The 22,974-nt window shown below is 47.4% G+C and overlaps 1 protein-coding gene across 1 annotated transcript; it reads right to left on the bottom strand.

Annotated features, from left to right (window-relative positions):
- Window positions 1-5,027: 5,027 nt before the first annotated feature.
- Window positions 5,028-21,123, bottom strand: USP35 (ubiquitin specific peptidase 35). Its single transcript, XM_009949661.2, has 10 exons — window positions 20,442-21,123; window positions 19,234-19,369; window positions 14,701-14,830; window positions 13,201-13,302; window positions 10,185-10,343; window positions 9,559-9,752; window positions 9,357-9,450; window positions 7,680-7,786; window positions 5,876-7,091; window positions 5,028-5,198 (listed from the first exon to the last, which is right to left on the bottom strand). The coding sequence occupies exons 1-10, from the start codon at window positions 21,121-21,123 to the stop codon at window positions 5,028-5,030; spliced, it is 2,991 nt and encodes a 996-aa protein (XP_009947963.2).
- Window positions 21,124-22,974: the final 1,851 nt, after the last annotated feature.

Here is a 22,974-nt window from a genome sequence, read left to right as displayed (position 1 = left end):
TCACACACAGCACTGCACATCCCTCTCTGCAAAACTCCTTAAAAAAAAAACCTTGGCAGGATTTTCTCCTGAGCGAGTGGGGTGGAGGAAAAGTCCATTTGCACAGTTTCAGCATTCTGCTGCCACATTGACCCTGAAAATGCCACGTTTTGTTTGAGCGCCCTTTGGCCGTGGTGGCTGAAGCACGTCACAGAGAGGGGAAAGGAGCAGGATCCTGGGCTCCACGGGGAGCCCGCTGATGAATCCCGTAGGGTTAGGACCAAACCTTTAGAGTAGTTATGTCCCACTCAACCCAGCCCTTGGCAAAGCCAAGAGGTCCCCATTGACTTCGGGCATCGTTGCGTGGGAACGGACCCAGCCAAATTAGGGTAGTTTTCTCCATTTGTTTCTTAACCTGCTGCGAGGGGGGTCGGAGCCCCGGCTTTGAAGCCGTCGCGTCGGCAGCCAATTCGCAGGGATGTTTTGTGTGTTTCAAAGCCTATGACTGTTCTTAAAGAGGAGTATTTTTAATTTTTTTTTTCCATTTGTAGAAGGAAGGACAAGTAATCTGTGGCAAACTGTACAGTACGTGTCTTCTTGTGGTGTCACTGTTTGAATGGTTATTAGTTTTCAAATCACTGTGGACAGCTAATCACTTAAGTTATTAATTTATTCTTCGGGGTTTTGTTGTTTGTTTTTTTTTTTTTTAAGTAATTTGAAACAATTATTTATCCTGTAAATCGGTCTTGAGTGAAGCCTAGATAATACTTTTTTTTTTTTGCTGTTAATAAACATGGTACATGCCTGATGTGAAGGTGATCTCATTTTTAAGTACTGTATATGCAGTTGGAAAGCAACAGGAAAATAAAAAAATGATAATAAAAAGACATTTCTCACTGGTGACTCCCAGCATGGGTTCGGAATGGGGAGAGAAAGGGGGAATTAATTATGGGATCAAGTTGAATTACAGAGCATGTTTAAAGCTTTCAAAGCATCTTCCCAGCGTGTCGCCAAGTATCTCCTACAGATTCAGGTGTCTTATCTGTGCAATGAGGGCCTTTAGGATGCAGTTAGGGGTTTTCCTGATACCAGAACCCAAAATGTGTGGTTTTCAGCTGTTAAAGTAAATTTGATGCTATATATCTGCTCCGGGGATACCCTTTGGTGTGTGCAGGGTGAGGACAAATGGGTCTTCTTCGCCCATCAGCACCTTGGCACCCGTGAGCCTCAGCTCAGGGCATCAAATCATCCATAAAATCTAAGCACAAGAATAAATCCTTTTCCCCAGAGTTAAAAGTCCAAAACCCCCTTCAAAACACTTATATCTACTTTTTTTTAAAAAAAAAAAAAAAGGTGGAGGGAAAGACACCTCCTTACAGCACAGCCCCTGTAACCCCCTTTTTTTAGACAAGAATCACAGAATCACAGAATGTTTTGGGTTGGAAGGGACCTTAAAGATCATCTAGTCCAACCCCCCTGCCATGGGCAGGGACACCTTCCACCAGACCAGGTTGCTCCCAGCCCCATCCAACCTGGCCTTGAGCACTGCCAGGGAGGGGGCAGCCACAGCTGCTCTGGGCAACCTGTGCCAGTGCCTCACCACCCTCACAGTCAAGAATTTCTTCCTAGTATCTAATCTAAATGAGATGATACTTAAAAAAATGAAAAACGTGAAGACTGAAGAGACATCACAGTGCTCTCCAGGAAAGACAAAGTCTTCTGCTCTATCAGGAATTTTTTTTCTGACAAATCTCAAGAAAATAAATCAGCATTTTCACCTGGAAAATCATGTGTTGACCAGGTTTTGTCCCTACCACTAATCATCAAAGCAACCACGAACTAGCAACAAGACTCATCACAGAATTACCATTACTCCTCATCCTATCACTACACTCCCTGATCAAGAGTCCCTCCCCACCTTTCCTGTAGCCCCCCTGTATGTTTTGAAAGGATGACAGCAGGTCGAGGGAGGGGATTCTGCCCCTCTGCTCTGCTCTGGTGAGACCCCCCTGCAGTGCTGCGTCCAGCTCTGAGGTCCTCAGCACAGGAAAGACACGGACCTGTTGGAGCAGGTCCAGAGGAGGCCACAAAGATGCTCGGGGGGCTGGAGCAGCTCCCTGTGAGGACAGGCTGGGAGAGTTGGGGGTGTTCAGCCTGGAGAAGAGAAGGTTCCAGGGAGACCTTATTGCAGTATTATAATACTTAAAGGGGGCTTATAAGAAAGACAGAGACTTTTTACCAAGGTCTCTAGGGAAAGGACAAGGGGCAACAATTTTAAAATGAAAGACAGTAAATTTAGATTGGCCATAAGGAAGAATTTTTTTTACCATGACGGTGGTGAAACACTGGCACAGGCTGCCCAGAGAGGTGGTAGAAGCCCCATCCCTGGAAACATTCGAGGTCATGTTGGACGGGGCTCTGAGCAACCTGATCTGGCTGAAGATGTCCTTGCTCACTGCAGGGGGTTTGGACTAGTTAAGGTTTAAAGGTCCCTTCCAGCCCAAACCATCCCACGGTTCTATGATTCTATAATATTAGCAGTGTATTACTAATACTCATCATATGCTATAGTATAGTATTAATACTATACTGTAATACCATAAAATATGGTATACTAATAGTATTTATAGTAATAATAATCAATGGTATTAACAAAGTACATTAATGCAAACTTTAGTGTATGTTAAATATTTAGTATATTTCTCATGTCTTACATATATTTATCTGGCAATTGTATATATATGTGTATCTTACAGATGTATATAAATACATATTTATACTATATACGTATATATATATATAGTAATTATTTTGGGGAGAGGATCGTGGAGCAATGGTAGATAATGCTGTGAAAACAGAGGCTCAGAGCTGAGTCCAAAAGGGAAGTTCAGTGCTAAGAATTACAGGAAATGAACAGGGACTAAACCAGACCACCCCGTTGAAGCTACCCAGGCTGCCATCCATGCTGAGCACCGCATCCAGTTTGCCTGTGCTCCTCTTAGAAAATGTTGGGGAAAAAAACAAGACATATTCAGGGAAAAGCGCAGCTATGATACAGCCTCTCCATTTTCCACGTTGGGTTGATTATCTGCCTTGATTGTTTAGATTAGGATCTCATCGAGGCAGAGACGGTTTCCTGCAAAAGCACCTTCCAGCACATGGCCCAGACAACGCCTCCAGGTGACACTCCAGCACAAAGCAAGGAGCTGGCACAAAAGCACCATGGAAGCTTTTGGCAACCTCTTTGGACAGGAGGTTCATAAAAGTCTATTAATAATACCAGGAAACACTGTACTTTTTTCTCTAACTTCAGCTTTGGGTCCATATTTATTTCCTCTTAGCACCACTTTAAGTCTAGCAGACTTACATACCACGAACACACTTCACTGCTCACCTACAAAACCCCACTAATAGGATTGTGATCTGCATTCGGAGGGCACCCAGCTCCGGGCCGGGGGTCCCCATCCCACCTCCGCCTGCTCCCCTCTTCCAAGCCACCACTCTGCAGGGTTGTCCTGTGTCTGTGAGGCTGGATGCTCACCTCCCACCAGTCTTTCCACCTCTTTTTTTGACCCATCAGCCCAATAGCTATGAGTATTGCAGTAAGACACCAAGCCTCTATATTGAATTAATTAATTTCCTTTATTTATATATAGGAAAGGCAATAAAAGAATATGATAGTACACGCCAGAGATTTGATCCCAAGTGTCCTCTCTAGCAGACTTTCTGCATTATCCTTAGCAATGTCTGTGCTTTGCCTTTTCCTCCACGGCAACACAACATTCCCACCCTGATACCCCACGGTCAGGATTAGGCCCTGCACCCAGGACCTAAGGCACAAGTCTCTGCCACTTGAGCTAGAGAAATCTCCACTACAGAAATCTCTACTACAGGCGCGAGCAAGCAGCAGGCAGGGACAATGGCTGAGGAAGGACATGGGAGGGAGACACGGTCCTGTAGATGTGCTGCCTGGGGCTTGGATTGGCCTCCTGCCACCCAAATCAGCCCCTGTCCCTTTACTGATTTATATGATACATTGGTTTACATAGTACATATTTATATCAGGTTGATATATCTGCTCGGGCTATTCTCCTTGCAAATGAGCATTTAAAAAAAAAATAGCTAGCAGGTTTAGGGGGGGGCTCTGTCATTTGCTGAGGTATCTGGGGCTCTGCCATTTGTCAAGGTATCCCAAAGGAAAGCCCAAGTTTTAAAGCACAGATCCAGCCCAGAAAGCCATGAGATGACAGCAGCAGAAAGAGGCTAACCGAGTCCTAAAGACGCGTCCGGACAAACAGCTGTGTGTCTGGGCCTGCCAACAGCATCCAGAGGTCACCAGTAACACAACAGGGCTTTGTTGGAGCCCAAAAAACCCCAACTGGACCAAGTCAGTCTCTCTTGGCTGGAGGGGTCTGGGCCCCTCAGTCACTTTCGGGTGCTTTGCAAACCCCTTTGGTCGACCTGGCACTGCTCGCTGTGACCAAGCAGGCTTGCAAGCTCACCTCCCCACCAGATCAGTGTGGCCACATTGGCTGCTCAGCATCTTTCCGCCTTTCCAGCCTTTTTCTACCTTTAGAGGTGTGTCAAGGTGGGTTCTCCAAACCACATTAAAAAAACCCAGCCAAGCAGAGGTCCCCCCAAAACCGACTCAGCGGCAGAGGAAGGGCTGCAAACTGGGTGTGCACGGGACATCTCCATCGCTGGGGCTCCACTGGGTCCCTCTTCAGCCCCATCCCTGTCCCCTCCCCAGGCTGGTGGCATGGCTCACAGCAGGCAAGACACGGCTACGCTGAAGCAAAAGGGCACTTCTTCGAGCTGTTGGCAGCTGCTCATCTCCGCGTTAGCTTAGTTACATTAAGGCGTGAAGACCAAGTGCATAGGAAGCGGTGGGACCCTCTGGGCGCCTCCAAATAAGCCCCTGAGTCCTTTTCCATTGAATTGTTCCCCAAATCCTCCTCCAAGATGCTCGCTGTCATCAGGGTGAGGAAGAGGAGCCTCTGGCTTCGGGTTGGCCCCATGGACATTGACTATCTGGTTTAACCCATTGGCTAGAAGACAAGTCCATGAAAGGAGCCGGATCCGCCCCCGCCCGCTGCCGGGCTGCAGCCCCCAGACGAGCTGTCATCATCCTTGTCCCTGTCAAAGTCTCTCCACCACAGCGGGGATTTGGGCAAAGCAGAAATGTAGGCGGCTCTGTTCCTTGCTTCTTTTTCCTGCTCCTGGGAGAAGGAAGGGGGAGAAATAACACAAGGGTATCTGCAGCTAAATGACCCGGGTGGGGGGTTGTTCCCACCTTTCTCAAGGAACCTGGAGCCTGTTTGGTTGCCCCTGGGAGCCTCCTCCAAATTAAACCAGGGTGAGAAGGCCACGTGTTCCTCTCTAGAGCTCGGCGGGAGGGATGCAGGAAAGCATTGCATCTTTTCAGCGATCAACAAACAGCCCCTTCTGTGTCACCTCTGGAGAGGTGGGACCCCTCAAATTCCCCCAGGCGCTGCTCATGTCCTACAGGACACTGCTGTACGGAGAGCGCTGAACTCCACCAGTTGAATGAAATCTGTTCTAGCTTGTATTCCCAGCTCACCCACCTTTCCAAGGCACTTAGGGGCAAATTTCAGGCAGAGCTGCCTGGGGCGGGCAACAGCAAGCCAACCCCCAGCACACCCACGAGGTGTCTTGCACCAACCTCAACACCCAATTTCATCGGGAAACTGCAACCTGTTTACACCCAGGTGCTCAGAAGGAAAAGGGGTTTGGCTTCAGGGGGCAGGCGGGTGCCTGCACGCGTGGGTGTATCCGCAGGATGCGACCCTGCGGCTACCCGGATGGGTGGGAAGGTGGCCCCGCGGGGCGGGCAGCCGCAGGATCGCACCCTGCTGTGCTCAGCCGCGGGAGTTACCTGCAAGTAGAGGATGTTATCTTTGGAAATGGCTTCCATCAAGTCCTTATGGAGGGAGGGTTCGCCGTGCAGGCAGCTGGCCTCGGCCAGAGCCTCGTGCAGCAGGCAGCTCTGCCTGCCCGGCCGCTGCCTGTAGAAGAGGACGTAGGCAGTGTCCTTGGGGAAGAAAGAGGTAACGTTGCTGACTGATTCGAAGGAGGAGAAGGAAACCCTGGTGTCATTGAAGAGGTACCACTGGATTTCAAAGTCCAACTGCTTGTCGGGGGTCGGTTTCGGCACCCCGTCCCGTGGCTGCCCCTGGGGGATGGTCTCGGTGCACTCCCTGGAGTAGCAGTAGTAGTGGCCGCTCTCGGAGGAGATACCTGAATGCACCACCACACTGCAGAGGTCGTACACGACAGACATGAAGCCACTTCCCGGGGCAGCCCTGTCCTTCCCACGCCGGCAAACCTCCTCGTTTTCCTCCGGGGTAACAAGGACAGGTAGCTTGAGCACCACGGGGATGGAGACGTTGTCCAAGATCTTCTTCCTCTTCATAGTCCGCGGGTCAAAGGAGAACCGCAGCAGCGTGAGGATGAGGTAGTGTGGACCTTCTGTCAGCTCCGCCACCTTCTCAGCATCCTGCAAGGATGCACATTTCTCACAGTGGTATTTATTCTCTGCTGTCAGTCTCTCCGGGGATAGAAAATAGTTGATTAAATCTGGGACGGATCTAGAGTCCTTGGGAGCACATCCCTGCTCCCCAAAAGCTGAGAGAGGGTCTTTGGCTGCATCCACACCAACGGCATCACGACTTAAGGGATTTGCCGCTTCTCCTGGCTCCTGGAAACCCAATGTTTCCACTGGCACCGGTGGGGCGGCAAGGTCTCTGACCATGGGGGCCTTCCTCCGGATCCAGGGAGACCCCATAAGCTGGCTTGGGTTTTCAGGAGGCTCAATAAACTGTGGGCCGATTTCTTCCACTGGTAAAACAGACGTGCTGCCCCGCACATGCCTGTCGGGTGGTGGAAAAGCCAGGGACAGGTCTGTGAAGGCTTCTTCTCGGGAGGAGACATTCAGACACTTCAAGCAGCGGATCTTTGTCATCATTTTACCCCCAAACATCTTCTCAATCAATGTCTTGTTTAAGTAATGATGCTCCACTGCCTGAGACATCAAGCTGGATTCCTTGAGTTTCTGGTAGATCCTTTTTCCAGTTTTTTCTTCTTCATGTAATCTTTGGCAGGGGAAAAAAAAAAGGCTGCATTATGCATCGATACAACACCAAGAGGTAGTTTCTAAAATAGGGTTTCTGTTCTTCACTCCAAGGGGTCAGTCTGGGTTACCCTGCCTGTGCCCAGGGATCTGGTGCTGCGGGAGGAAGGTGGGAAGGAGTTGGGCAGGATTTGGGAACCTGAGGTTTCCATGTGCCACTGACCCCCCCGCTTCGAGAGGGATCGCTGGGACGGGAGATTTGGGATTTCTAGGTAAGAGAAAGGCAAAAACCAACATTTTACTAAGGAGGCTGAGTGGCTTGTCAGGCAAATCTCTAAAGTCAGTACAATTCCTTTCGCCTTCAGCACAAAGGCAGAAATTTTCAAGCTGAACTAAGTTCTGACCTTACCCCTCAGCCAGCCCGAACAGGGTTTTATCAAGGAGTCCCGGACCGGTCTCACCATCCTTCACCCCAAGCCTCCACACACAGCCAACTCCTCCAGGTCTCAAGCTGCTTGCCCTGTTTGCACGTGGGCCAGCATTAAACATCAGGTCAGGTCTAGGGATGCTGTTGTCACCAGGCCCCAAAATCACGGCGCTTGCCACGTACCGGTCCAGCAAGTACTTGAGATACTCCGAGCAGTCCTGCTGAGCGCCGGGGGTGAACCAGGGCGGCCAGGAGGCAGAGAGGAAGCTCTCAGGTGAGATGGCAGGTCGCTGGCGGTAACACAGAAGAAGGAGAAGTGCTTTTAACCCCGGTGATCTGGTTCTCATTTCACATGGGGGGGAAGGAGAGGGAAGAGGAGGGTCTTTCGGGCTGCTTGACCGTGAGCAGGGTGCGCTTGTGCGCCTGATACGGTCCCTTTTTTTTTTCCCCTGCAAGGGCTAATCCCAGTGCACGGGAAGATTTTCTTGGTTTGCTGAAAGCCAGGACCATAAGGATGAATTTCAGCCATTATTTTACATATACTTCTAGAAAATAAAATATCCATGTGTTTATTTCTTCCTTCAATTTTAAAACGGTTTATTGGCCTGATCCAGAGACTTCTACTTAATTCAGCCTGAATTTAATTTGATGCTGCATTTAATTCAATCAGGATCTCTCTCACCAAATCCCTTTTTTTAAAAAAAAACAAAAAAAAAAAACAAAGCAAAAAATCCACTAAACTTCCACCTGTCATTCCGATGACTGCAGGCAGGTAATCTGCATGACCAGCTAATGTAATCACTGCCGTTAGGAAGCTGCTGTCTAATTAACATGGAAAAAGACCCATCTTCAGCAAAGAAGTGACTTTAAGAACAGCTCAAAGAAAAATAACTCGAAGGTTATTAGGAAATTAGCAGGAAACTATTAACCGTAAAGTACACAACAAGCAAATGTGCTTCTGTATTTGCTCATCACAGATCACAGACACCCCAGTCTGCCATCAAAAACTAGACTGTTCTGTGACCAAATATTAAATTTAACAGGCTGTCTACTTTTTTCCCCCAGAAGTCATCTGTAATGACGTAGCACCACAATGCAACAAGGCAGCTCCATCAGTCAAGGCCTCAGAAACAGAGAAGCCCGGATGAGTGGTTTCACAGCAAGGGAAAATCCACTGGACTTTCAAAATCATGTCTTTCTAGGGACAGAAAGATATATTTTCAAGAGAGGAGCTAGATATGACCTAGCTGTATCTCCAGGATTCACTCGTATTAAATTTCATGTTCGTCAAGAAAGCATTCATAATTAATTTGTTTAAGGGTGTTATTTTTATTTTATTTTCCCTCCCATACAGAAGATTCAAACCATTTGGAATCTAAGGAGGTCTTTTATTATTATTCTTTTAACAAAACCACTTTTAAGGTAGTTTTCATCAATTGCTTGTGCTTTCCAGTGAAGCAAGGGGACAAGCGAGCTGCTCCAGTTTCTTTCCTTGCTGCATAGCAAGAAACAAAAACCTCTGCTTTAGACCACCAGACTTTTCAGCTGGCCACATATGTAAATTATTACCAGATTTCACTGTCAAAACCATTAGCTATTGCATCAGTCCAACCCAGGAAGACCACAGGCTGAAGACAAGCAGCCTGGTGTGAACACAGCTCACTTTCATGGGTAACAGAAGCTCGCCTCCTCCACCCCCAAAGTTAGCCTCTTTCATATAAACAAAATTTGTCCCGTTATAAAAACCCACCAAGATCCACAGCTCCTTATCAGCCCGTTGGAGCCGGCAGGAAGCAACTTGGAGACGAGCTTTTCCGCAGCCGACAGTCCAAACAAATAACTAGAACATGAAATAATTACCTGACTGTGCTCCAAAAACGCAAAGAGCCACTGAAGCTTTGTCATCAGGGGCTGGGAGTTGCCCTCGGTTAAATTCAACACCGAATGTCGAAAGCTGCAAAAGAAAAGCAGAAATGCAAAGTGTAAGATGGAAAATCAGTGCGGGACGCGATGAGCAACCCCTGGAGCAGTCCTGAGTGGGAGCAAAGGAGCAAAAACTCACTCCGAAGCCATGAAAAGCGACTGTATGATGCTGTTCATGTAGCAGGTGTTTCCCAAGTTAATTAACCCGATCTTGCCCGTCTCCGATTTGGACGCCAGGCGTGGGTAGAAGCAGGCCAGCTCGTTCTTCTGGGAGGTCCAAGCATTTTGCCCCAAGAGATGTTTAATCTGGTCTTCATTTGGAATAGGAAGAGTCTTGGAAAGAGAGATCTGTGTTACGAACCGTTATCTTTCCACGTGAAGAACTAGTAACGGGGAGCTGCGAGACTCCTTTGCTAGAGGTGTTCAAGCAACTCATTTCTACTACTCTCCACATGAACATGCATCCATGCAAGGAAGTATTTAGCTGCTAGTAGTAGTACTTGAGAGGCATTCAAGATTAAAAGTATAGCTAAAACCCACAGGCACAACCAGGACTTCTGCAGGCCCACCGTAAGAGAAGTATCTGCCCTCGACTTGCCTACGTAGGGCTCAAACTCAGACTTTTAAACCCCTTCTTCTATCACAATTTGACATGTGGAGGTGAGGACATCCCTACCAGTAGGGCAGTCCCTCTGCACTAGGCTGCCAACTAAGATGCTACTTCCATATGGAAACCAGAAAATGGCCAAGAGGTCTATGTCTTACTTTAACGGCTTCTAGGACTGGTTCGTAGAGATCTGGAAATCCTGAGAAGCGGAAGAACATGCAGTGGATGAGCTCAGCCAGTTGCTCCAGGGAGCTGGTGGCTGAGTTGGAGTCCTCCTTCCTCAGAGAGGCCACCAGCCTGGGGATGTGAGGGAGCAGCTGGAAAAGGAAAATTCACTGCATCAAAAATGACTCCACGTTACTCACAGAGCTTTAACACACAGGCAGAGGAACGAAATTCACCCCCAGGCAGAAAGGACAGTCAACAAGAGTTGACTTCAGTCCCACCTGGACTTCATCCTTCACCCTATGAACTTAACAGCAACTCTTCTGTTGACTTTAGTAGCGCTACGGACTTTCGAGGGTCTCATGGCTCATGACACCTGCCGGTCTGTGCTGCCGCTTTGCCGTGCTGCGATCACCATTCTTTGTGCAGGTCAGTCTCTACTAAATCACACACCCACGGTGCAAAAGGAGTGTTGCACTCTGACTGCCAAGGGCAGGGATTCAAACCTGCAAGACAGACGAATTAGCCTACAAGAAGGGTTGCCTGGTGTGCTCCATTTTATTTTACGCTGTATAAACTGAACTGGAATTGGTACGGTCGGATGGGTGGCGACCGGCACAGAAACAGCACGTTTGTTATTTTGCTTTCATCCAGAAAATTTAAAAATGAACAAGCAGACGCAAACGCAAACGATACGCTGCTCACAGGCCCCCTCTGCTGACCCCGCAGCTGCACAGAGAATTAATAACCTATTTCCAACCCTGCAGATGTGCTAGAGTGACCCTGGGCACTTACGCAACCTTTTTCATATTTATATTTTATGTTATTTTTACCCCAGAACAATCCTGGAGTGAAGGCCATTTCCTGGTGCTGTCTGAATCCCTTCATCTTCCTCTCTTCTTTCTCCCTGCCTTTTTCTTTCTCCTCAAAATGTTGGTGACTTTAACTGTTTCCTTTCCAACAGAAGAGTTTTGTTGGGGAAGCAAATTAATCCCAGTACCATTTTATACACCAGTATTTTGCCAAGCTGTGATGGGAACAATTGTCAAAACCCTTCCAAAGTGCCAAGGCAAACACAAAAAGATAAGAAGCAAGACAAGTTTGTGCCCTGTTTTTTTTTAAAAATAGGGGAGGAAATTTATGCTCACTGGGCTCCAGATAGAAACTTCAAGCCAAAAGCAGCCAACAGCTTTTGGAGTATTTCAAAATTTGGACGCCCAACTGAAGACAATCCGTTGGAATGAACCTATTTTTAGAAACCGAAGAGTTTCTCAAGAAGTTCAGGCTCATTTAAAGCGTCTCCAGCTGAGGAGTGAAAAAGCACCAGTTGACAATGTTGGCTAGCTCTGCTTTTTTCCAGCCTTATCTGTTTATTCCATGAACTTTAGGTGAAAAGCCAAATGTAAGGGCTTTAACAAAAAAGTATAACACTAATATGAGTGATTTTCCATTACTGCTGTTATCAGTTCAATCACTGCAAGCATGCCTTTGCCTTCAGCCTTGCTTTTTAATTACAGCATTCCAGGGGCAACGCCAGCAAGAAGCAGAGCCGTGCCTTAGTGTCAACAGCAAAACAAAACACAAAATATCACTGTGGAAATGAAAAAAGGGGGTTCAAATGCTGCTAAAAGTGGGTTTAGCAGCATTTAGGTCTCCTTTTAACACAGGAGAATTCATGAAGCAGAAGTGTTCTGGTCCAGCCTTCAAGTCTTATTGCACTGATGCTGTGCAATGCTTTGACAGACAACCCATCACTTCAAGAAACAGTAATGGGTGCCACATACTGGTGACAATTTGAGGTCACAGGTAGGATGGGGCCCATTGAGTCCAACGGACAGTCAGGCACCTGCTTAGGAAACAGCAAGGGCTGTTTAAGAACATATTCCCTGTCCTCCACTGCCTGAGCCCTCTGAGATGGTCTCAATGCAAAGGCTTCACCTGACATATCCCAAAGCCAGTGGCAACAACTGCACACCTCAGCTGAAAGGGTGGGAACAAATATGGAGCTGTATCTTCCAAACCTGCCCATGAAAACACATCCTAAGCCAGCCTGGGTCAGTGTAGTCCCACTTACCTTCCTGCCCCAGGCCACCCCTCCATCTCCTCCCCTTTCCTTCTCCAGGTAAATGCAATGGTGCAGGTTTGTGGCTGGCCCAGACCCAGACCAAGCTGGGCAATCCCAACCATCAGGAATTTCTGCTAGGTTAGGCTTCACCTGGGCTCCTTTTACAACACAGTTCAGCACATGGCCATACAAATGGCTCAGCACAAGGGAGAGTGATTGGGAGAAGTGGTCTAAGAGCAAGAACAGAGAAGAGGGGAACCTCCTCTTCCACCTGCAGGGCTGGCAAAGACCAGGTTAAAACGACTGCAAGAGCACTACAGCCACTGCTGACGAGCCCCTCAGCGTGGCTTGAGAGGCCATCCAATATATTTGCATTAACTGCATCCTCGGCTGGTGGGCTTTGGAGCTGAGAGAGGACCATGGAGATGCCCTTGCCCATAGAGGTCATTCCTCCAGCTGGTAGAACACTGCAGAAAAAAAAACGGGAGCGTGCACACATTGCACACATTTTGAATCCAGAAGGGCCAAGCCCCAACCAGCTTTATACTGATGTATCCCTGGAGATGAGCCATCCATCTGGTAAGCCTCAAGACAAATGGGAGGAACCATGAGAGAAGAAAGTAAAGCCTCACTTCTCTGCACCTTGCTCTCCGACACGGTGGTTGCCCTGTCTGTGGCAATCAACTCCTTTTAGGCTCAGGACTTGCCACCACATCTCAGCACCGGCTCCGTGGCGCTCAAAAATTAAACAGTTGGGCTGCGCCTGCTGGGTCAGGCTACAGGTGGACGGACAGAGATGGGTTTACACCACTCAGTGAAATCAAGCAGGTGAGGGAACTATTCCCCAATATCTCAGCACCTTAGGTTCCCTCCCACGTGCGTTGCCCCACGGCATGGTTACACTCAGGGTAATGCCCTTGTCTGAGTGCCAGACGCAATCTCACCAAGTGAAATGCCTCATGGGAGTGCTGGAAGCTCAGCAGCATGTACTGCAGGACAGACAAAGCCCCCTCTCTCACGACGGGGTACAGCAACTTGGAGAAGACCTGGTGGGGGAGAAGAAAAGCAAATGAGAAGGCAGGATGGCACCGCAACAGGAGGAGAAAGGGCCGGCAGGAAAGAGAGGCACTGGGCATCTACCACAGATGCTGGTCTGTTCCTGCTCCACGCTGGATGTTGAAGCAAGCAGCCTGCAGCCAGGTCTCCAGAGACATCTCCTGTCCAGAGCATGGCCTCAGGGCATCCTAAAAATGCCACGTGGGTCACCCTCACTCTTTCAGGCTTGTGCAACGCCTGGCACAGTGATATTCAGACCTCTGTAACACAGATGCATCTCCGTACCTCCGGACGCACAAGGCCATGCAAGCACAGAGGGATGCCAGATTTTCTCAAATGTGCATTTTATTGTGATATTTGGAACTTTATCACTAACCTTTCAGGCAAAGAGATAGAAAGCAAAGGCCTTTTTCAAAAGCCAAGTAATGATATTTATCCTGCTTTGACAATGCCCTCTACCCCTTTCAGATCATACTTTTGAGAGCTTCCAAAAATCACATGTTATTTTAAGGGCTGTGTCCCTTTCCTGTGCATTAGCAACAAAAGGAAAGATGAAGAAAAGCCAGGGATGCTTGGCCACTCTCGCACTGCTCAATGCAAGTGGGGGAATCACAGAGACAAATGCAGTTATTGATAATGTTCCAACACTGGTAATTACGGTCTTGATAACTTCTAGGGTGACTTCCACTGGAGGCTCAGCCAGGTGTTGTCCCCACTATACAAAGGGAGGAACAGCAGGACCGCAGCATGGAAAACGTTTTTAAAGTGGCAACCAATTTCAGCGCTCGGTCCCACAGTTTTCAGAGTGCCACAAGTACTCACTGCCAAAACAGGTGATGGCAACGGCAGTGGTGGCTTTATCTGTGCTAGTAAATGAACTAAGGCCAGGGCACAGGCTTTAAAACTGACCTGTGACTGTGTGGACTGTTAATATGCTCACTGGTATGTATTTTGCCTGTGCCAGCCAGCACTGATCCAGGCACAGCTGAAGGAGGGTATGTCACCTTGCCAAAGTCAGGTTTTACAAGAGCTCAGCTCCATCGTTTGTGAAGGAAAGTGGTTTGTACGCTTGAAAAATCCTTGGCTTCTTTTATTTCACAACCTTTACGATATCAGTACCTCTGCCTACCAAAACAACTGCAGGTTGTTCTGGAGAACATCATTCCTAGCCGCAAAAACAGTGTCAGCCCACCACCGTACGCAGCAATGCGGCATTCGCAAGAGGGTGCAGGGGACCCAACGGTCCCTTCAAAACCCCTTGGGACAGCACACTCTTTTCTGTACATCTCAAGTCACATCTCATCCTCATTCAGCTGAAAGGCCAGAAGACCTCTCAGCTGCAAGGAGAAGCCTGTGGTTCACATTCATGTTTAAAAGAGCCCACTGACCTTTTCGATTTTCGAAAGAGTAACTTCAATCAAGATGCTGAACTTTTTCACCGCAGCCAAACCCTTCAGCAGAGCAATGATCCACTTGTCTATGTTCTTTCCCAGGGGCCAGGACACCCAGTCAATCATCCTGAAATGAAATACAAACTCTTAAAGTAAATTCAATGCACGTATTGTGAAAGCCAAACTCCGCTCTGGTTTAAACCTCCTCCAAATTCAGGTCTAGTCAGTGGGAGATGGGCTCTTCATAAGGCATTTCACATTTGATTCAAAGCACAGCAGAGCCTGAAGTGGAATTACCCCAATGTCATCACCACGATGTGGTTCATCAGAGGACCAGACCCAAGTCCACAGAAGAAAGTGGGGATTTCTTCCATTAACTTCAGTCAACTTGAGTCCAACTTTTTAGCCCTGGTACGGTGCTCTATATACCACCTGCATGAGGCGTTGATCAAGGTCTCTGCCTTGTCGCCATTAGAAAACAAGTGATACTGGGATGATCTCTGCATTGTTACTGGTAAGGAAAAACACTGAGATTCAGATCTTTCAATTCTCTGTGTGGAAAAGATTGCTTTCCAGAAACACATTAAAAAAAAAAAATGCTGGTAACCTCAACAGAAGCCAGATATTCCTGAATGTCACAGCTAACAAATTTCATCTACAGCCACCCAACCAACATGTTGTCATATGTCTGCGAGTAATAAGTACTTTACTCATAAAAACTAACCTCAGACTAAGTGATGACACATTGCTTCTGTTTAAACTTAATGTTAAACAAAAATGGGAAGTAACTAAGCTTGGGATCTCCAAGGGTCAAACTTTGCTAACTATTTCAGTACCTTTGATTTGAAGATATCCCAGATCTTCAGTCTCCCACCCCAGTCCAGCTATCTTACCCTTTTGCTTATCAGACTGCATCTCGTGCAAAATATGTGAAGGGAACACAGGTAACTAACTACCACAAGGCAAAGAGCAGCAATAAGTGGAGTCTACAAGGAACTGGAAAAATAAAAGGCTACCCAGTAATGAAAGCTTGAAGAGCAGAATACGCTGGGATGTTGAGAAATACCAAAAGCCAAGCCAAGTTGGATAAATAAGCAAATACCAGAAAAGCTTCCGCAGGCATTTGCATCAGAGGAGAATAAGGAAAGCCATGCAATCACTGTATACAGAGGATGTGATGGTGATTAAAGATATGATATGGCCTCTAGATGTGGCTTCCCAACTAAATACATCCCCTGCCTCCATTTTCAGCAAGAGGAAGGAATCAATCAGGGTGACAAAGAGGAGGCAGATAGAAGATTTGAGAATGGAAACAAGAGCAAAGACAACTGATAATGAAAGCAAAACACCAAGAGCTCATGAACTCCAAACAGGAGGAGCTGGGGGTTTCCAACATGTAAAATTCAACTCTGATGAGTTTTAATGACTCCATTAACTTTGTCACGGTGTTTTATGTGGGAAGAATAGGAAGACAGTTCCTATAATGAAGACGGGCGATGAAGGGATGACTGGGAAGAAAGGATAGCATGCCACAGGGGGTTACCAGGGGTGCCAAAGACAAGTTTGTCGGGATATCTGAACTCCTAGTCAAAGCACAGAAATAGATCCTATCTGACTCGCTATCTGAAAGGAGGTTACAAGCAACATTCTTCAGGATCTAACAATGTTAGAACAAACATCCTGAACTTGGCCGTGAAATTTGTGATGATGCAAAGCTGGGAGGCATCATCAACACAAGAGAAGGATCAAGGTATCACGAGGAAGACCCTCAGGATTAGAAATGTAGAACTGGGAGGAAATGTATTGATTCAAAATGCATGCAAGGCACAAGAAATGGATGCTACGTGACGACAACTCGTCTGCTTGAAGACGACCAGCCAGACAGCAGGTGACTACAAGTTCCCAGTGTAAGAGTAGCCACAGAAAAGACCAGCTGTGGTGCAGAAGAAAAGGTCTTTTCTATGGCAAAACAATGACCTCTCAAGCTGTCGTCTAAGGCCATGATAAACCACACCTGGAACACGGGGCACAAACATCACCATCCATTTCCAAGACCCACGAACTGAAGTGGGAGCAAGTGTTGGAAAAGCCTGTTAATGCAGTCAGGGAAATGAAGAAATGAAAGCTGAAAATAACCTGTCTTGTTTAGCGCAGCCACAGGAAAGCAGAGACGGGAAGGGACTGCTCTGCATGCACACAGGGACGGAATAAACACCAGGGAGGGAAAAGAGCTATTTCAGCCATTTATGTTGGCATAAGATCAAATGAACTATAAGATGGCCAGAAATACATGTCGGGTGGCTATTAGAAGAGAGATTCGAACAATTAAAGCAACCCAGTGGTGAAACAGCTATGAAAGAGGAGCAGCGGGAGCAAAAGTCCTTCCTGCTTTGAGGAGTATGGTTGAACATTCATGAAAGGGGTCTATAACGTCAACATCTATGAAGCAGGGAGATGGATCCAGAGATCCAAAGGTCCCTCTTCACCCTATCTTCTTTCACACAGGCATAAAGTAACCTTGTCTGCTTTAAGCTATTTTTTACCAGCATTAGTGGCCAAGTCACAGTCCTGCCTGCTGTCTGCCTGCATTGCTACAGTAGGAACAAATTACATTTTAAGTTTACGTTGTACTTTCCACTTTGCCAGATCCACAACTGTTTTGGAAGTCAGTGCCCTAATTTTCCAAAGGAGCCATTGCTTTGGCAGGCTAAGCTTTCAAAAGCTCAGATCCTGATTTCCAGAGGTAGTAAGTGCCTCCATCCCTGTGCGACAGCAGATGTCTTCTTCACCTGGACCTGGGCTCTTTGAAACAGATACACCCCCATAAAAAAAAAAAAAAAAAGGCAATTAAAAAACCAAATCAGTGAATACTTGTGAAGTCATGGCTGCACATTAACAAAGTTTACCTGAAAAGAGACAAACTAAAAGAAGTCCTCTAAAAGAGACTGTGGTGTACACTTACACCAGCAGGTGCCAGGCTTGCTTTTTCTTTACCACTCTTTGTTCTTCAAACGCTTCATCAGAAGCTCCACCCCACGTCCACTTTATCTCCCTGCTACTAACTGCCATACACAGACTTCGAAGGAAGAGACTTCTGTATGCAACGAGTTTGTTAGGGATCCTAAGCTGAAAGAACATTTCAACTTACACATTTTTCTTTGATTTTCTAGGCGCAGAGCACACACCCATCGAAAGGCCAACGAGTTGTGTCATTTTCTGGGGCACCCATCTGCTAGAAACACGCCGCCAAAACTTCTGCATTTCTCCTAAGTGATCCTAATTGCATTTTGCAGGCTCTGCTTAATGTTTGGCTAATTCTGAGTAATCATTTACTCATCCTTCTGTGTGACAAAGAATGTTTTAAGGAATGATGCAATTGATTTTGCAACCTCTATATTTAGACACTGGTGCTCTTAGAGGATTTATCGCCTGGAGCTCGCAGCAGCAGCTTCCCAGAAGGAGAAAAAGATGGAGAAGAGGGTTAAGAACTGAACTGATAACTGAATCTTTTGTCTTGGATTGCTCTGGACTCTGGGAAAACCATGACCTTCCCCAGCAAGTCAAAAAGACGCAACCCCTTTCTGCATAAAGTTCCCACCAGGAATAATGTGTGTTTCTGTTGTGTAACCTTACTGGGGGGGATGCGAACCCCGAAGCAAGAGGAAAAGAGATGTTCCCAGCGAGATCAAGCCACAGCAGCTCCCTGCATGTGAACATCACCCATTTAAATGGAAACCTCTAAGGCAAGTATGGGTTGAAGCTACTCCTAAGCAAGTGTGGAGCAAGGCACTGGAGCACAGAGGAGCTGTAGGATTTGGTCACAAGTGTGCAAGAAAGATCTGGTGATGCCAAAGAGGGCACTGGCTCTGCAAAGACCAGGTCTAGCATGTCAGGTAGTATTTCACCCACTACTTTTCATCATGCCTTCATGAGGTCTCCATTGACTCTGCCTACACAGAGGGCTGGGATAAACATTGTGCAGCACCAAGATCCAGACCAGCAGCACCACATTCATCTGACAAAGGTCAAGGTGGGATCATTTAAACAGTTGGGCATACCTCCCTCTCCAAGATTTTTAGCTGTGACTGGTGATTTAGGATGATGTCCTTCTGAAGGGAGACAGGGATCAACATGAAATTCTGTAACGGAGATTTGTGTGAAGAAAAGGCCCTCAACAGCTTCTGGAAAAAAATCAAAATTCTTCAAGATTTCATATGTTGGGCATCCCATAACACTACTTATTTCTAAGAAAAAAGAAATAGCAAACAAATAAAATAGTAAATAATAATAATAACAACAACAGCAACAATAATAACAATAATAAATAAAATAAAAAGTCGTTATTCTAGTTCTCTAGGCCCTCAGAGCCGGAAGGAAGGATCCAAAAATTCCCTTTTTCCTCACACAGCCTCACTAGACAGCACCAGCCAAACTGGTTGGGATAACACTGCACAGAGCAACCGAGTGCAGCTTTAGGGCAGGTTTTTTCTCCAAACCGAGAATGACGTTCACTAACGCAGCTTCTCCTACCTGCCGATGGCCGTCATCATTTGCACATCGGTGATGCTGTCATCATTGGTTAGGTTTCTTATGACGCCATCCATGAGCTCCAGAGGGACAAACTGGACCACGCTGGCCAAGGCGTTGGATGGCGCTTCCTGCTCCTCTGCAAGACACAGATGAGCACCAGCAATGGAGCTGTTAGTCGCCAGGAAAACCAGGCACACGAGGTCGTTTCTTGTCTCTAAAAGCCAAATCATCTCTGCCTTTGTAAATGGAGCAGATAGTCAGCTGGGGTAAATGAACAACGTGGAGTCCACACTTAGCTGTGCAAGGAGGACAACTCCCCAAACGCCAGTGTAGCACACAACGAGGTTGTGTCATAGCAGGTGGGCTGCTGCATGAAGCCATACATGGCCTAAAGGGAGGAAGAGATCACAGGCACAAGAACGTTCTTGGGCCAACCCTGGGTCCCAAATTTCCTCTGCGTGCTCTCTTTATACTAAGTACTGCCCCTAATTGCAATGGGGTGCAACTGCAGGTTCGCCTGCCTGGAGCACCCTCCAAAGGATGAGGCTTTCATACAGAGGGCACTGAAAAGCCCATCTCCTCGTAGGCTTGGGAATAGCTGGAGCAGGAGCTCACCTGCAGGCAGAGTCCAGGCTTTCACGACACTGGTACCTCCGAAAAAAATCTTCTGAGATTCTCTGCAAAAACCTACAGGCCTCAGAAGTTGGATAAATAACTTCTGTCCTACCTTAAGATATGACCAACCTCCAGAGAGACAGTAGGACTTCCTACCTGTAGGTCAGTGAGAAATAACTCCTTAGCTTTTTCCCTGGTTTCTGGTAGGGAGCAGGCTGTGGGGTCCCATCAAGTCAGCCATAAGACTGTGACATTTCTAAAAGCTGTCAAGTCCCACTCTAACCAGCCGCAGATAAGGTGCTTTCCAGTAAGCCCAGCTGATGCTGGAGAGTGCTGAACACACAAACTTGTGCTGCAAATATTTCAACCCAGTTAACAATACCTGTGTACGGACTCTGTGCGGTTTTGGGGGATATTGTTTTCCTAGCTTAAAGCCCTGGGTAACTTTTAGGGATGTTTGTTTATTATATTTCAGGTGTGGCTGCATTTCTGGAGTGGATGAGAACCATGCAAGATGTCAAACTAATCAAATTTGACTTCAACAGAGACAACATTTACATTCCCAGCCTTTTTTTTTTTTTTTTTTTAATTACCTGTTGAAGAAATGATGGTGAACAGCTCCTTCAAAGAGGGCAGGATGGCTGAGGTCTGAGTCCTCCAGATCCTCTGCAGCAGACCGCTCACTTTGTTCACCTGCTCCAAAAACTCCATGATGTCCTCTTCCCCCTCGGAGATGCACTGGAACTGCCCGATGCACCGGATCAGCTGCTGACAAAACAAGACCTGGTGTTTGCCCGTGGGAATGCACTGAGGATGCTGGGTTAAGAGTTTGCTGATCTTCGCACATTGCTTGGGGCTGGGCCTCTCGCAGACTTTCCGAAGCACTTCGATCCTCAATAAGCTGAAGATGCTGTTTGCTGACGGGCTTTCCAAGACAAACTGCAGTCCTAATTGGATATAATCAAGAACGTAATGGCTTCTTTTCCCCAGAGGTCCATAGCCTTCCTGGAGGAGACTCAGCAGGAAGCGGACGTTGAAGAACTCCTCAAATTCCTCCGGATGGTAGTGGCCGTAGACCTCCAAAACCTCTTTCCCAATCTCTCTTTTATACTTGGTGTCCCCCGTAAGGTAAAGCTTGGTACACAGCTCCAGCATGGACCAGCATTGCTCACTGTCCATGGGCTGCTTCGATGCCTCAATGACACGCCTCACAAGCCCCTGCTTCACGTTGTTGGGGTATGAGGACATCACCACAGCTTCCAGTATCTTGTCCATCTCTGCTCCCAGCTGCTGAAAGAGAGAAACGGAGCAGCAGATTAATTCAAGCAGGGTCTGCTGAGCTTTCAAGCCCAGGTTGGGGAGGTCAAAGAAGCAGAGCTTGAGAGCTGTCTGGGACCACTATGAAGATAATTCTTGTGCCCTTTTCATGGTGGCATTCAGAAAAGTTTCCACTCTGGTGATGTCTGACTGAGAACAAAGCCCCCAAACTGAATGAGTACACAAAACCACAGAACTTCTTCAGACTAATCACACATTTGAGCGTTTTTGTCTTGTAAACAACAAACTGCAATCTTACAGTTGACCCTAGGGATGGAGGAGGTCCCTCTCCTCGATGGGTTCAGCCACTCAAGCTGGTGCCCCATTTTTCACAAAATCAAATCCCCACTGAAGACAGCCTCCCACAGACCGACAGAGGGGCTGAGCAGCGAATTAGGGGAGCCAAGGTCTTCCATTGGTGTCTGCTGGCTCAGGTGTCCTCAAGAGGCAAAGATGCTCCCAATGACTGTCTTCACATTCTGGGAAGGAGAGAAAAGCCCTGGGAAGCAGAGGCGGGATCGCAGCCTCTCTGTGCAATAGCAGGGGTGTACGTTTGACATTTACACCCTGCTGCCAGCCACTCCGGCTGAGTGCTGCAGTCTTGGCTGCTCCCCAGGGACCTGCCGCATTTGTATGCGGGACCAAAGCGAGAGGGGAGAGAAACTGCAGAGTCAGGCGAAGTTTCCCATTCGTCACGGCCCAAATTCACCAGCAATAAAGCGTTAGAGGAGAGAGTGAAAAAAAGAAAAACCCTAAGGATTTCCCTAGAAGAGCTTAGAACAACATTTATAACCAGATGTTGGATACTGCACAAGAAACCCTGTTACACAGTGATAGAATTAGACAGCCGGGATTTCTTTCCATAAGGGGAGGGAGAAGGAAGGTACATATCATGTTCGTTACCTAAATGAGGGATCAAGGCAGGGCAGATCCATCCATGCTCGTGTGTGGCTGACCAGAAGAATATTCGCCACCTTCCTGTTCCTCAGTTTCCTAATCTGTGAAATGAGGACAACACGCAGCAATTCCTAGCGGGGCTGGCTGAAACTTCCTTTGTTAGGACTTGGGAAGCATTGGAAGCTTTTCAAGTGGGTAGTGTTATACTAACGAAAAATACATGCGCAGGTGGCATGTACCCCAGGTATGGTTTTCACAGGTGACATCCAGAAGGGACCTCAAAGGATGCCATCCAAGGACCATCCCATCCCTGGAGTAAACCTGTATCTGAAGCAGAGAGTATCTCCTCTCCTGGTAGACAGCTGCTTGCTGGTAGAGAAGGAAAATGCATGCCAGAACCAAACCTCAAGCTCTGGCTCACAGTTGCTTGACTGGGAAGCCTTCCCACTCAACCAAACATTGCCTCTCCCCATCATTGCTTCCCCCCACAATCTCACGGGATGAAAAAAGCCATGATATATGCATGGCCACTTCCCCATCCAGTGATGACAGCGGCCTACGCTGCAATGGCTCTCCGGGCACCACCTTGGCCTTTCTGTTCTCTGCCTGTGACTCATACGGTTCTCTGCTCATGTGCTGGATTATTTTTGCCCATCAAGCACTACCGCTGCCTCCCCTGCAACAAGCTATGGCAGAGCTAATGCTCCTCATCGCATTGTTTCCACAGGCTAGAAGACATAAGCAGGACTCTTGAGGGACCAGCCTGCATTAAACCAGTAACAATTGAGGACAAGGTGAGAGGAGAGAATAAAAGCCCACAAGTAATAGCTTTTCACCTCAAACAGAAAGTACCACAGTGACAGCAAAGGCTAAAAGCCAGCCTGGAGAGCAGATGGGGCTTGCAGACATCAG

The sequence above is a fragment of the Leptosomus discolor genome, chromosome 1 (genome assembly GCF_034619465.1).
Source record: "Leptosomus discolor isolate bLepDis1 chromosome 1, bLepDis1.hap2, whole genome shotgun sequence".
Classification (NCBI taxonomy): Eukaryota; Metazoa; Chordata; class Aves; order Leptosomiformes; family Leptosomidae; genus Leptosomus; species Leptosomus discolor.
The sequence above is the reverse complement of the archived record's forward strand: the minus strand, read 5'-3'. Positions and strand labels throughout refer to the sequence as shown.